Here is a 12,067-nt window from a genome sequence, read left to right on the forward strand (position 1 = left end):
CGGACAGATCAAGACTTTGGAGGAAACTTTGGAGGAAAATTCGGAAAATTCTGGTCTTCTAAGAAACTGTCTGGATACTGAATTTTGAAATATGTAACATACATATCTTTACAATTCCAATTTATGCTAGTCTACAAATAAATGCAAGGTTATTTATACAGTACCTTTATATCATCTTGTACTCTAAAGAGGGTTTCCCAAATTTCTGGAAGTTTATCAATGATGTCATCTAGGGGTCTTCCTCTTAATAAATCATTCAGAGCTAAGCAGCTGAAAATAAACAATCTGGTTTCAAATATATGATCAAAAAAGCTCAGTCTTTTACTACAAAATATTCATATCATACAAGAATACGGTTTCTGCCTATACCTGTAGTCTTAACCCCTTTACTCCAAGATAGGTACGAGTACTCTCTCCTTGAAGCCTGAGATATACCACAGGCATATGGCGCTTACAACCATCAAATGTCTGTGTCCCCCAACTATCATATAACCTCTTTCAGATGACACATCATCACTGTTCACTTGGCAATATACTTCCAGAGCCTAGCACACACTACCAAGCACGTAGCAGACACCGAGTAGACCTAAATTCTTTATGTATAAATGAATGCTACCCTACAGTTATGAGACTATATAAATGCACCCTGATGTCTAATTTAACAAGTGATCTTCTATTTTAATCAGGCTGGCCAAAAAGTTCATTCAGGTTTTTCAGTACGGTGGCATGGAAAAATCTGAACACACTTTGACCAACCCCATAAATCATACTTAGAAAAACTAAGACAACTTAGGAAAACCACTGGCTATAGCTTAAATGTTATTAATGATCTAACCCAACCAGAAATATGCTTTTTAGTGGTTTTAACTCATTCTTTTTGCACAAGGTATAAAACTTGGAAATTTGAAGGGGAAAAAAATGCAGGTTTGACTAGTTATATTTCCAAAAATGATACCTGGATTCTCGAACTCGCCACATATTGCTGGTTAGATTCTTAACCAAATCTTGAAGAATTTCCTTCAAATACTTATCCACCTAATGAGAGTAAAAGGATAAAATTGAAAATGCAAAATCCAGCAATAATCAAATGGTGCACCTTACCACACTGTGTTTCTATATGTAACAGCCTAAGTGTCCCTCTAGGCCTTTCAGTCCACAACTCTCTCCCCACTTTGGCTGCTAAAAGCTGCCCAACCGATCATCTTAATATGCAAGCACGATCTCTAATTTTTCTCAGTGTGTAATAATAAAGTCCAACCACCCAAGTATGGATATGAAGACCTCCTGCGGCTCTCTGGCTCCCACGGTCTCATGTCCTATCTCACCTTCGTTCACCTGCACTTCCTGGCACATATTACCTCGAGCTCTTCTATCACCTACTTGCCTGGCTAACTTCTATTTCTCCAAGATTCAAATCAGGCATCACCTTGACAGACAAGAATCATCAATCCTGCCCCATATATGCCCATGGCACCTGCTTAAGTGCATCATATCAGACAGCACAGTAATGGTCCTGCCCCTTCACACTGAGACCTCAAGGGCAGGCACAGCATCTCACTTGTGTTTGCCTCCCTGGTACCTTGGCACAGTGTCTGGCACATGAAGAAGGATCTGACTGTTCAGAATGAAGATGAATGTAACCTTTTAGTTTTGCTATACACTTCTTCATTTGATAACAACACCACACTGATAGCAGATTCACTGTGACTGACTGATTCAAAACTGGGAATGGAATACGACAAGGCTGTATATCGTCACCCTGCTTATTTAACTTCTATGCAGAGTACATCATGTGAAGTGCTAGGCTGGATGAATCACGAGCTGGAATCAAGACTGCTGGGAGAAATATCAATAACCTCGGATATGCAGATGATACCACCCTAACGGCAGAAAGTGAAGAGGAACTAAAGAGCCTCTTGATGAAGGTAAAAGAGGTGAGTGAAGAAGCTGGCTTGAAACTCAACATTCAAAAAACTTAGATCATGGCAACCAGTCCCCTCACTTCATGGCAAAAAAGAAGAGGGAAAAAGCAGAAGCAATGACAGATTTTATTTCCTTGAGCTCCAAAGTCACTGTGGATGGTGACCGCAGCCATGAAATTAAAAGACACTTGCTCCTTGGAAGGAAAGCTATGACAAATCTAGACAGCATACTAAAAAGCAGAGATACCACTTTGCAAACATCAGTCAGTATAGTCAAAGCTATGGTTTTTCCAGTAGTCATATACAGTGTGAGAGTTGGACCATATAGAAGGCAAACCACCCAAGAATTGATGCTTTCAAATTGTGCTGCTGGAGAAGATTCTTGAGAGTCCCTTGGAGAGCAAGGAGACCAAACCAGTCAATCCTAAAGGATATCAACCCTGAACATTCATTGGAATGACTGGTGCTGAAGCTGAAGCTCCAATACTTTGGCCACCTGATATGAAGAGCTAATTCATTGAAAAAGACCCTGATGCGGGGAAGGAAGAAAGAGAAGGAGGCAGCAGAGGATGAGATGGTTAGATAGCATCACCGACTCAACGGACACAAATCGGAGCAAACTCTGGAAGATAGTAGAGGAGAGAGGAGCCTGGCATGCTGCAGTCTGTGGGGTCGCAGAGTCGGACAAGACTTAGCAACTAAACAACAATAACAGAACTTCAAAACGTATGGCTTTTCCACTTTTACTCTCATAGGTGAGAGGTTTTGTTATCCTCACTGATATGCAAGAAAACCAAGAGAGGAAGGGAATAATTCATCTAAGATGAAAGAAACCGATGCCTTTCTGAGCCCATGTCTCTAGACAGCCTCCACAGTGATCCCATCCACACCTGTGGCTTTACCTTCCATGCACAGAGATGACACTCACATCTCAAGAGCCTTGGCCTGGGCTCTGAACTCAGCCTACAAGATCTCGGCTGACTCACCTGTACCAAGTACTCTCCTAGAGCAAACAGAACTCGTCGAACCCTCAGAGGGAAACCCTCCAGTGCCTTCTAGCACCAGACCGGAGAGAGAGGAACGGGCCACATTGTGCTTAGGGATGGAAAGACACAGTAAGGGTCATGGGTTTATTTAACTGAACTAGGATTTGCTGTATGACGCAGGGAGCTCAACTCGGTGCTCCGTGACAACCTAGAGATGTGGGACGGGATGGGAGGTAGGAGGAAGTTTCAAGTGGAAGGGGATCTATGTTGCTGACAGGAGAAACCAATACAATCTTGTAAACTAATTACCCTCCAACTGAAATAGATTTTAAAAAATTTTTTAAGAAATACAAAACTGAAAAAAAGAATAACTAGACAGGAGATCAACACCAAGATAAACTACCTAGATCCAACAGACATTTACAAAACATTTTCTTTTCAATAATAGCAGAATGCAAATTCTTCTAAAGTACACATGGAACATTCTCCAGGGTCACTATTTGCAAGGTCATGAAGTGCTTCAAAACATTTAAAAGGACTGAAACCATACAAAACGTGTCTGATCATAATGGAATAATAATAAATAATAATGCATTAATAATCAATAACAGAAGGAAACTATATTATTCAGCCCAGGATATTTTCATGTTTTTCACCATGGAACGCTCCCTGACCTACTCCCATCCTTGGATAAAAATATTATCTGCTTGAAAAGATAAATCAATAAAAAATAAAGTGATCTAGGAAGCCACCGAAGGATTTCAACCCAAAACACAATCCAACTTGCATTTTTAAAAATCACTTTTACTGCTGGTAAGTCAATGAAGGAGGGCAAATAGAAAAAGAAAGATGACAATGTATTCATTAGGGAAGAATTAGGGAAAAAAGAGAGTAGATTCAAGAAATATTTTGCAGGGAATTCCACGGCAGTCCAGTGGTTAAGACTCAGTGCTTTCACTGCCACGGGCTCAGGTTCGATTCCCAGTCGGGGAGCTAAGAGCCTGCAAACCACACTGTGCAGTCAAAAAAAAAAAAAGAAAGAAAGAAAGGAAAGAAAGAAATACCTTGGAAGAAGAATCAACAGAATTTGCTACTAGATTCAACTGAGGGTGGGATGAGACAGACAGCCACCAAGATGCCGCCCAGTTTTGCAGCTTGGGGAAATGGATGAACGTAGAAGAGAGCAGGAAGGCTGCAGTGGCGTTTGTTTTTGGCTACGTGGCACGTGGGATCTTCGTTCCCAAAACAGGGATCAAGCCCGCATCCCCTGCAGTGTGGGGAAGCACAGTGTCTTAACCAGTGGTTAAGTCCCAAGGGAAGGCTGTTTCTCTTCAGTCCTGTTCTGAACGTGTTATGTCTAACATATCTTCAAATGACATCCAAGTGACAATGTCAAGCAGGCAGTGAGATATATCAATACAAGTCAGGAACACAAGTCATGCCTGGGTCAGAAGAATAAGACTGGGAACCATCACAATCAAGGTGACATTTCCAAGCCCTGGAACTGAGAGTTCATCTCAAAGGAGAAAGTGGAGAGAGAAAAAGGTACTCAGAGGCAAGTCCTGAGACATCCTGCTGCTGCTGCTGCTAAGTCGCATCAGTCGTGTCCGACTCTGTGCGACCCCATAAACGGCAGCCCACCAGGCTCCCCCGTCCCTGGGACTCTCCAGGCAAGAACACTGGAGTGGGTTGCCATTTCCTTCTCCAATGCATGAAAGTAAAAGGTGAAAGTGAAGTTGCTCAGTCGTGTCCGACTTCGAAACCCCATGGACTGCAGCCTACCAGGCTCCTCCATCCATGGGATTTTCCAGGCAAGAGTACTGGAGTGGGATGCCATTGCCTTCTCCGCCTGAGACATCCTAGTACCTAACAGTGTGAGAGAATATGAGAAGCAGCCAAACACGGTAACTGCCTGCCTCCTCATCTACCTCCTATTCTCCACTGCATCAGTGCTATCGACACAGTTTTCCACTGGTGGGGATATACTGCCATCTCCTTAACCATCCACTCACTAGACATTTCACTACTTCCATCTGTGAGGTTTCAGTATATTGAGCATCTTTGGTACCCTGAAGGAGGAAGAAAGCAAAAAGATGAAATAAAGTCTATTTGTTTAAACAAACAGGTATCAGAGGAGAAAAGAAGGTAAGCCTGGGTTGGCACCCCACCTGTAACCTGGGACCAGGGTTCACAGATACTTGCCATTGACTTGTCAGTGACCAGTGCATTCCAAATGCTTGTCATGGCCTGTCGAATGCCAAGGTTGGGATCAAACTGGTAACGATAAAGACGCGGAACTAGCTGAGGCAGGAAAGGAGCCAGCTGTTCTCCAGCTCTGGTAGCAATTACATTAAAACCAAAAGCAGCACCCTAGAAACACAGTAGCAAGATGAAGTAGCTCAGACACACCAACTGCAATAAAATATGAACACATTAAATACCACAAAATTTTCCCTCCTAGACTTGTCCCTGAAGACAGCCTGATTTACTGAGTGTCCACTATCAATACTATACCAGCTCTGGGGTGGGATAGAGCTCTCTCACCACAGACTTGTACAAAACACACTGCGTTATCAACTGTCACTGTCTGCCAGTGAGGCAGGTTTGATTTGAAGGGAACAAAAAGAAAACAAACTGTCCAGCAACAGCCACTTACCTTCCTAGAGTTCCACATTGCATGATGGTTGGCTAGATTCATGAATTTATACACCAGATCCGGCTGGCTAAGATCACTTGCCAGAGAACAGAGCTCCTTGTAAGTAGAGAGGCCCTGGCTGGAAAACAAGAACCAAAAAGTACGCAGTAATGTATTTCTCTACCTCCAGTCTAACAAAAATTACACTACCAATATCACTAGGACATTTTCAAATTATTTTCACTAAATTTCCAATATTGAGTTATCTCTTTACCACAGAGGCAGAGAACCAGGGTGAAGAGAAAATAAGAAGTTGCCAAATTCAGTTCTCAGCAGCAGCTGGTGAATGACCTGAGGCACGTACGACGCCCGTGTGGGTGGAGCCCTCGTCACCTCTGGCAGTGATAATCCTTCTGTACACTGTGCACCAAAGTCTGTGGATCCTGACAGAGCCGTCTGAAGACAACTTCTGTCTTCCCTAGGTCTTTTCTAAGCTAGAGTGATAAGAACTTTTTTGAATCGCCCTCCCAGTCCAGTCCCGGGCTCCTTGATGGGTCAGGACCTCGTAAATGTGGGCAGCAGTTCAGCTCCTTCTTGGCTCCTGGCTGTGTCCTGCCCCCTCACTCCCCAGGTGAGAACCCCAAGGTCCCCTTCAATCAAATTCCAGCACATAGAGTTCCATCTCAGTCTGGTTTCCAGGAAACTGAATCTAAAAACCTATGCTTTTTCTCTGAAGGGTCTTCTGCTAACACACAACACTTCCCACGAGGCTGGAAATCAACTTGGTGAGTGTCCTCTCCACTGGACGGAAGGCGTCTCCAATGATGGATGGATTTGGCACACTTACCCGTCGGGGGTTTTGCCAAGGCTTCCTCCCTGAAACACCACTGTCTCTCCGGAAACTTCATGTTTAGCTCTAAACAAAAACAATAGCAAGAATTTACATGAGCCTCAAAATTTTCATACTGCCATTCAACTAATGTAAACATTTCAGCTGTAAACTGATAAAATCAAATTCCCTATTAAGTATCTACAGTGAACAAGATGTAAAAGCCAACTCGCCCTTCCCATTAGCCTGAGAATTCTGTAAAATAAAGTCCAGGAAGAACAAATCGATTCTCTTCACAGATGAGACTGTGAAGGACATGCGAGCCCTCTCTCCTGTCTTCATTTCCGTTTAGCCAATCATAATTATGGTACTTCTGTAATCCAATGCTTTACCTGTCCCGAGATCATTCAGTTTTCAAAGCCTGAGTTATTGGCATGTTTGTGAACAGTAATTTAGTTTACTTTCTAAACAGTATCCACTGGATAATTAAACTGCTGTCCACAGCACAGCAGTTGATGACTTGCAATTTAGAAAAGGCTTAATAAACAGGAAAATCAAAAGCTGAACTCTCCTTTCACTGCATATTCTTGGTATGTACAAAACTTGCCCTGCATGTTCAAACCTGAAGTTTTCAAGTTCACCGTACCTTTTGCCAGTCATCAGTGTTTCTACAAGAGTAGAAACCAATTCTTGCTGATCTTGTTCATTGCCCAATTCATACACCAACCCAAGGCCTTTTGAGGCAACATCCTGGCTCAGTTCTACACAAAAGTCAGACAAAACAATATTAAGAAAAATTTGTTCTCTAGCCATCAAGTGAAAAAAACTAATAAACCCGCAACATTAACCAAAAATGATATCAAAGCAAAGATATGAAAACACCGTCAACCTATTTTGCTAAAAAATGTATTAAATCATCTGAGTGGACAGGACACCAGCCAAGTCCCTGTAAATGAGAACTGCATTCACACAATATCCAACTCACAAATCGAGCCAACCCTGCTGGGCCTCAGTGTGCAGTGCACAGTGACAAACGGTCAGTGGATGCAAGGTGCACACGTGAGAGGTAATCAATTTCAGGAGAACCCACGGGTAATTTTTAAATGAAAGGTCAATATTATATCACATGTTAAAACAATTTATAAAACAAAGCTACTATTTAAATATCTAACACATATATTTGCACCCTCTCCTAGCTTCAATCACAAAGGGAAAAAATGAATCCTAAGTAGAAGAAAGCTATTATTTAGTAGAAGCTACGCATGTTAAAGATAGCCTTGGCTCCACTTTCAAATGCAAAACTGATCTAATGAATAAATGATTCATTAATGAATAAAATTAATGGGCTTCTCAGGTGGCGCTATAGTGAAGAACCTGCCTGCCAATGCAGGAGACAGAAGAGACGCAAGGGATGTGGGTTTGATCCCTGGGTCAGGAAAATACCTTGGAGGAGGGCATGGCAACCCACTCCAGTATTCTTGCCTGGAGAACACCATGAGCAGGGGAGCTTGGCAGGCTATAGTACATGGGGTTGCAAAGAGTTGGACACAACGGAGCAATTAACACACATAATGAGTAAGTGCATAAGAATCAAGTTTCCTGTAGCCTTCTCTTATGGTCATAATCCAGGTTTTTCAAAATTTAAGATACAAGTTTAAAGAAGTTTGGAAATCAAATATTTGCCAATAACTTACCATCATTTTCTGACAGAACAGAAACAAATGCACTCTGGATTTCTTTAAGATGAGACTGAAATAAGAAAAGAGACATTCAGAACACTGAAACTCAACCCCCTTGGGAGACTGAGAATCTTGCTCTCAGGATACACAGCACCTGTGAAGTCTCACAACCTGAGGCAGTCACAAACCCTGCTGTACTCTCATCTGTGAAGGTGGCCAAGTTACCTGAAGGCTATACTACTGACAGCAGCCTATTCACACAGTCCAAACCTCCCCGTCCTCATCACTTCCTCTGACTTTACACCTTCAAGTTAAGAATCATCCTCCAGTTCATATATACCAGGTATCAGCCTTCATTCCTTCATGTGTAGCTTATTCCAAAGTATCTGTTACTGGTTAATGGCCCTTGCCCCCATACATTTCCCTTCCGACCACCTATTATAAATATTTCATAAATAGACTGCAATAGAGCTGGATCACATTTATAGATGGCCTACCTTCACTTCATTATGGGTACTTAGCTTCCTCACAAGGGAAAGGAGCCAGATGCACGCTGCTTGCCTCACATGTGGGTTGGGACTGACGATGTGTTTATTTAAAATCACATCCAGCACCCAGGGGACCACATCATTAACTTTGGCTCCTAGGGAAAAGCAAAGAATGATAAGCAAATTAAAATAACTGAATAGAGCTTCCGAAAAAAATATTAAATTCTAGTCAACATTTACTCAACAGAACAATCCTACAACATATTAATATCTAAACAAATAAGGTGTTTAAATAAATTGCTGAAGGAACTGATAATCATTCACTTCAGAACCTAGCATAAACTAAATAACCATTCAAATGTACTCAGACACCTTTAGTTTCCTAGAATGAAAAATTATCACCAACATGGGGGAGGTTAGGCATGTGCAGTTGTGGAGGGTGTGGAATACCTCTGCACCTTCCTCTTCATTTTGCTCTGAACCTAAAGCTTCTCTTTCTAGGACACTATTGTAATTTTTTTAATATCCATATGATTAATGTAATTTTATTCATTTAAATTGTGACTGTAGGGGGGAAAAGTTATTTCCCCGCCTTCATATTCCCTTTTGAACCTTAACTGCATATGAAGTTTTTAAAATAAATGGTTTTCTTTGTTTTTAAATTTTTATTGGGGTATAGTTAATTTACAATGTTGTGTTAATTTTGTCTTAATTTTCATTATCCCCATTTTCTCTGGTGTCAGCAATTTTTCTCTGTTGTATCTTTCCCATCTCCCATCTAAAAACTAACACATAAACCAACCTCTATTAACCTCGCTTTCCTCCTCCCGCTACTACACCACTGTTCTCCTTTTGTCCCTTCAGAGTTCCCCAACCTCGGCACTACTGAGGCCAGCAGGATTAGCCTCAGCAGGACACCTTGCTGTAGAGAGCCATCCTGCGCCCTGGAGGATGTTCACAGCATACAAGAGATGTGAAGTCACTCTACCTGTAACGTGCAGTCAGAAAGTGCACATTCCTTCACCTACACGGTCACTGAAAGCCAGAGCAACTTAGTGGAGAGACGTACCTGCAGCATGATTGGCACTGTGTGATAAAGAATCAGGGGTGGGCTTCCCCGGTGGTAAACAATCTGCCTGCCAATGCAGGAGACACAGGTTCGACCGCCTGGTCTGAGAAGATTCCACTTGTCAAGGAGCAACTAAGCCCAGGCGCCTTATCGGCCTGTGCTCTAGAGCCCACATGCCCCGGCTCCTGAAGCCCAGGTACCCTAAAGCCCATGCTCCACAACAAGAGAAGCTCAACACTGCAACTAGAGAAGAGCCCCTGCTTGCCACCAACTAGAGAAAAGCGCACACGCAGCTACGAAGACCTGGCACAGCCAAGAATAAATAAATAAAATTACTGATGCAGGGGTAGGACGCAGGAGGGCAGTAAAGCTCCAGAGGGAGGGATGTCTGTCTAATTATGGCTGGTTTGCATTGCTGTACGGCAGAAACCAACACAACATTATAAAGCAGTTTTCATCCAATTAAAAAATAAATTAAAAAAAAAAGAATCGGGGCACACAAAACTTGGGAGATTGCTAGGCCTTGACCTCTGACACTGGCTAAACACCCCAAGGAATCCTCACGGACAGAGCACAGGTCTGAAGGGAATCGACAGCTAACTCCTTGGCTTCCTTGCCAGAGGACTAAAGGAACGGCTCTTGCTCACTTTGCGCTCCGTCTCCTTTAACCAGCTATCTTTCTTGACTGAGCCGAACTCAGGAGACATATACAATTACTGGAAAAAGAGTCAAAATGGAATGTATATATTTTTCCTCTGGCTTCAGAGGTGGTAGCAAGAACAGAAGAAAGTTACATGGAGGGAATAAACCGATTCGCTGACTGTAAGGTACCAGCGGGGGGCGTGTACTCCTCCTCGGTTACCAGCCAGGCGTCCCGGGCGGCCACAGAACCAGTTCCTATCGCAGCACTGGTGATGGCTTCACCGATGGTGAACTGAAGTTCTATTTGCTTGGCCTGCAATGAAGGGGACAAAAGCCAGGGGTCAGAGGGAACATTTCCCAAAATCATCCATTTCCATAAAAAGGCTGCTCACTGGTCTTGTTTCTCACTGTGCTTTGTTTGTTCCCACTCTTTTGCCTGTAACGCTCTAACAGGACGGTTGGACAGTGGGGCAGGGTGAGGGAACAGAGCGCCCAAGAATGACTTGAAGATCTTTTCCCAAGTCCGCGTTGCACTTTTCACCTAAGCAGCGAACCAATAAGCAGGGATTTTTAATTTTTGGAAGACTGGAATCATTCACTTGGGAAGAAGGACCCAGACTGCGAAGCCATACACATCTCGAGGGAAATTCTGTCTCTCACCAGTTAAGTTTAACAGCATTAAACTCTGAGCCTCAACATCATTTGTAACATGAGCATAAATAATACCATCACCCACCCAGTTCAGGCCATAGGGATTAAACACGGTTAACGTACAAACGGCGACTAGTAGACACCTGATTGGTAGTAACTGTACAATAACATTGGCCTTTATCACTGACAGACATCTCCTTTCTGTACACTTAAATTACATGATATCTGCAAGATCCTCTCAAATGGTTGCTAGGGATTCCCTGGTAGCTCAGTAGATAAAGAATCTGCCTGCAGTGCAGGGGACTTGGGTTAGATCCCTGGATCAGGAAGATCCACTGGAGAAGAAAATGGCAAACCACTCCAGTATTCTTGCCTGGAAAATCCCATGGACAGAGTAGCCTAGCGGGCTATAGTCCACGAGATTGCAAGAGTCAGACACAACAACTCAGTGACTAAATCACCACCTCAAATGGTTCAGGAAAAAACCCCAAAGAACCAAAAAGAAAATGTGGTAAAATACAATTTGGTGAATTTGGATGAAGGATATAGAGGAGTCCTTTAAATTATTCATACAACTTCACTTTAAATTAGAAATTATTTCAAAAATCAAACCTATGCATATTGTATACATATACCCAAATTTTTAAAATCAGATTTGGAAACTGACATATCTCACAACTGTGAATCACAACTGATACGGAATTGGGCCAGTCTCTGGCATTTCTCTCTCGTGTTTGCTAGGAACTGGAAGAGACTTAAGGATAGAGAATAGGAAGAGAATGAAGAGCAGAGAGATGAGGTGTGTGGTGAGGTTCACATGAGGGCTATGGGGATACTGCAGAGACAGATGACAGTTTAGCTAATCCAAGCTCAGTCTCTGGTGGCTCAGCTGGTAAAGAATCTGCCTGCAATGCAGGAGACCTGGGTTCAATCCCTGGGTCAGGAAGATCCCCTGGAGAAGGGAATGGCAACCCACTTCAGTATTTTTGCCTGCCATGGACAGAGGAGCCTGGTGGGCTACAGTTCTCGGGGCCACAAAGAGTCAGAAATGACTGAGAGACTAACACACAGACAGACACACACACACCTCAAGGCCGCGAAGAGTCATCAGACACACACACACACACACACACACACACACACGGGGCCACGAAGAGTCAGAAACG

General features: G+C 42.9%; 1 protein-coding gene across 6 annotated transcripts in view; it reads right to left on the minus strand.

The window, feature by feature from the left end:
* The window catches only part of ECPAS (Ecm29 proteasome adaptor and scaffold), a 109,473-nt gene that overhangs the window by 24,994 nt on the left and 72,412 nt on the right, over positions 1 to 12,067 (minus strand). For all 6 annotated transcript variants that reach the window (XM_040239230.1, XM_040239244.1, XM_040239260.1 and 3 more), the window contains 9 exons: positions 10,440 to 10,563; positions 8,549 to 8,694; positions 8,067 to 8,121; positions 7,019 to 7,133; positions 6,391 to 6,459; positions 5,565 to 5,682; positions 5,111 to 5,278; positions 956 to 1,035; positions 165 to 270 (listed from right to left, as the gene is read on the minus strand). In XM_040239230.1, coding sequence (XP_040095164.1) covers positions 165 to 270; positions 956 to 1,035; positions 5,111 to 5,278; positions 5,565 to 5,682; positions 6,391 to 6,459; positions 7,019 to 7,133; positions 8,067 to 8,121; positions 8,549 to 8,694; positions 10,440 to 10,563 — 981 coding nt within the window. The remainder of the gene's footprint in view (positions 1 to 164; positions 271 to 955; positions 1,036 to 5,110; positions 5,279 to 5,564; positions 5,683 to 6,390; positions 6,460 to 7,018; positions 7,134 to 8,066; positions 8,122 to 8,548; positions 8,695 to 10,439; positions 10,564 to 12,067) is intronic.

Source organism: Oryx dammah, unplaced genomic scaffold (assembly GCF_014754425.2).
Source record: "Oryx dammah isolate SB20612 unplaced genomic scaffold, SCBI_Odam_1.1 HiC_scaffold_1, whole genome shotgun sequence".
In the NCBI taxonomy this organism is placed as follows: Eukaryota; Metazoa; Chordata; class Mammalia; order Artiodactyla; family Bovidae; genus Oryx; species Oryx dammah.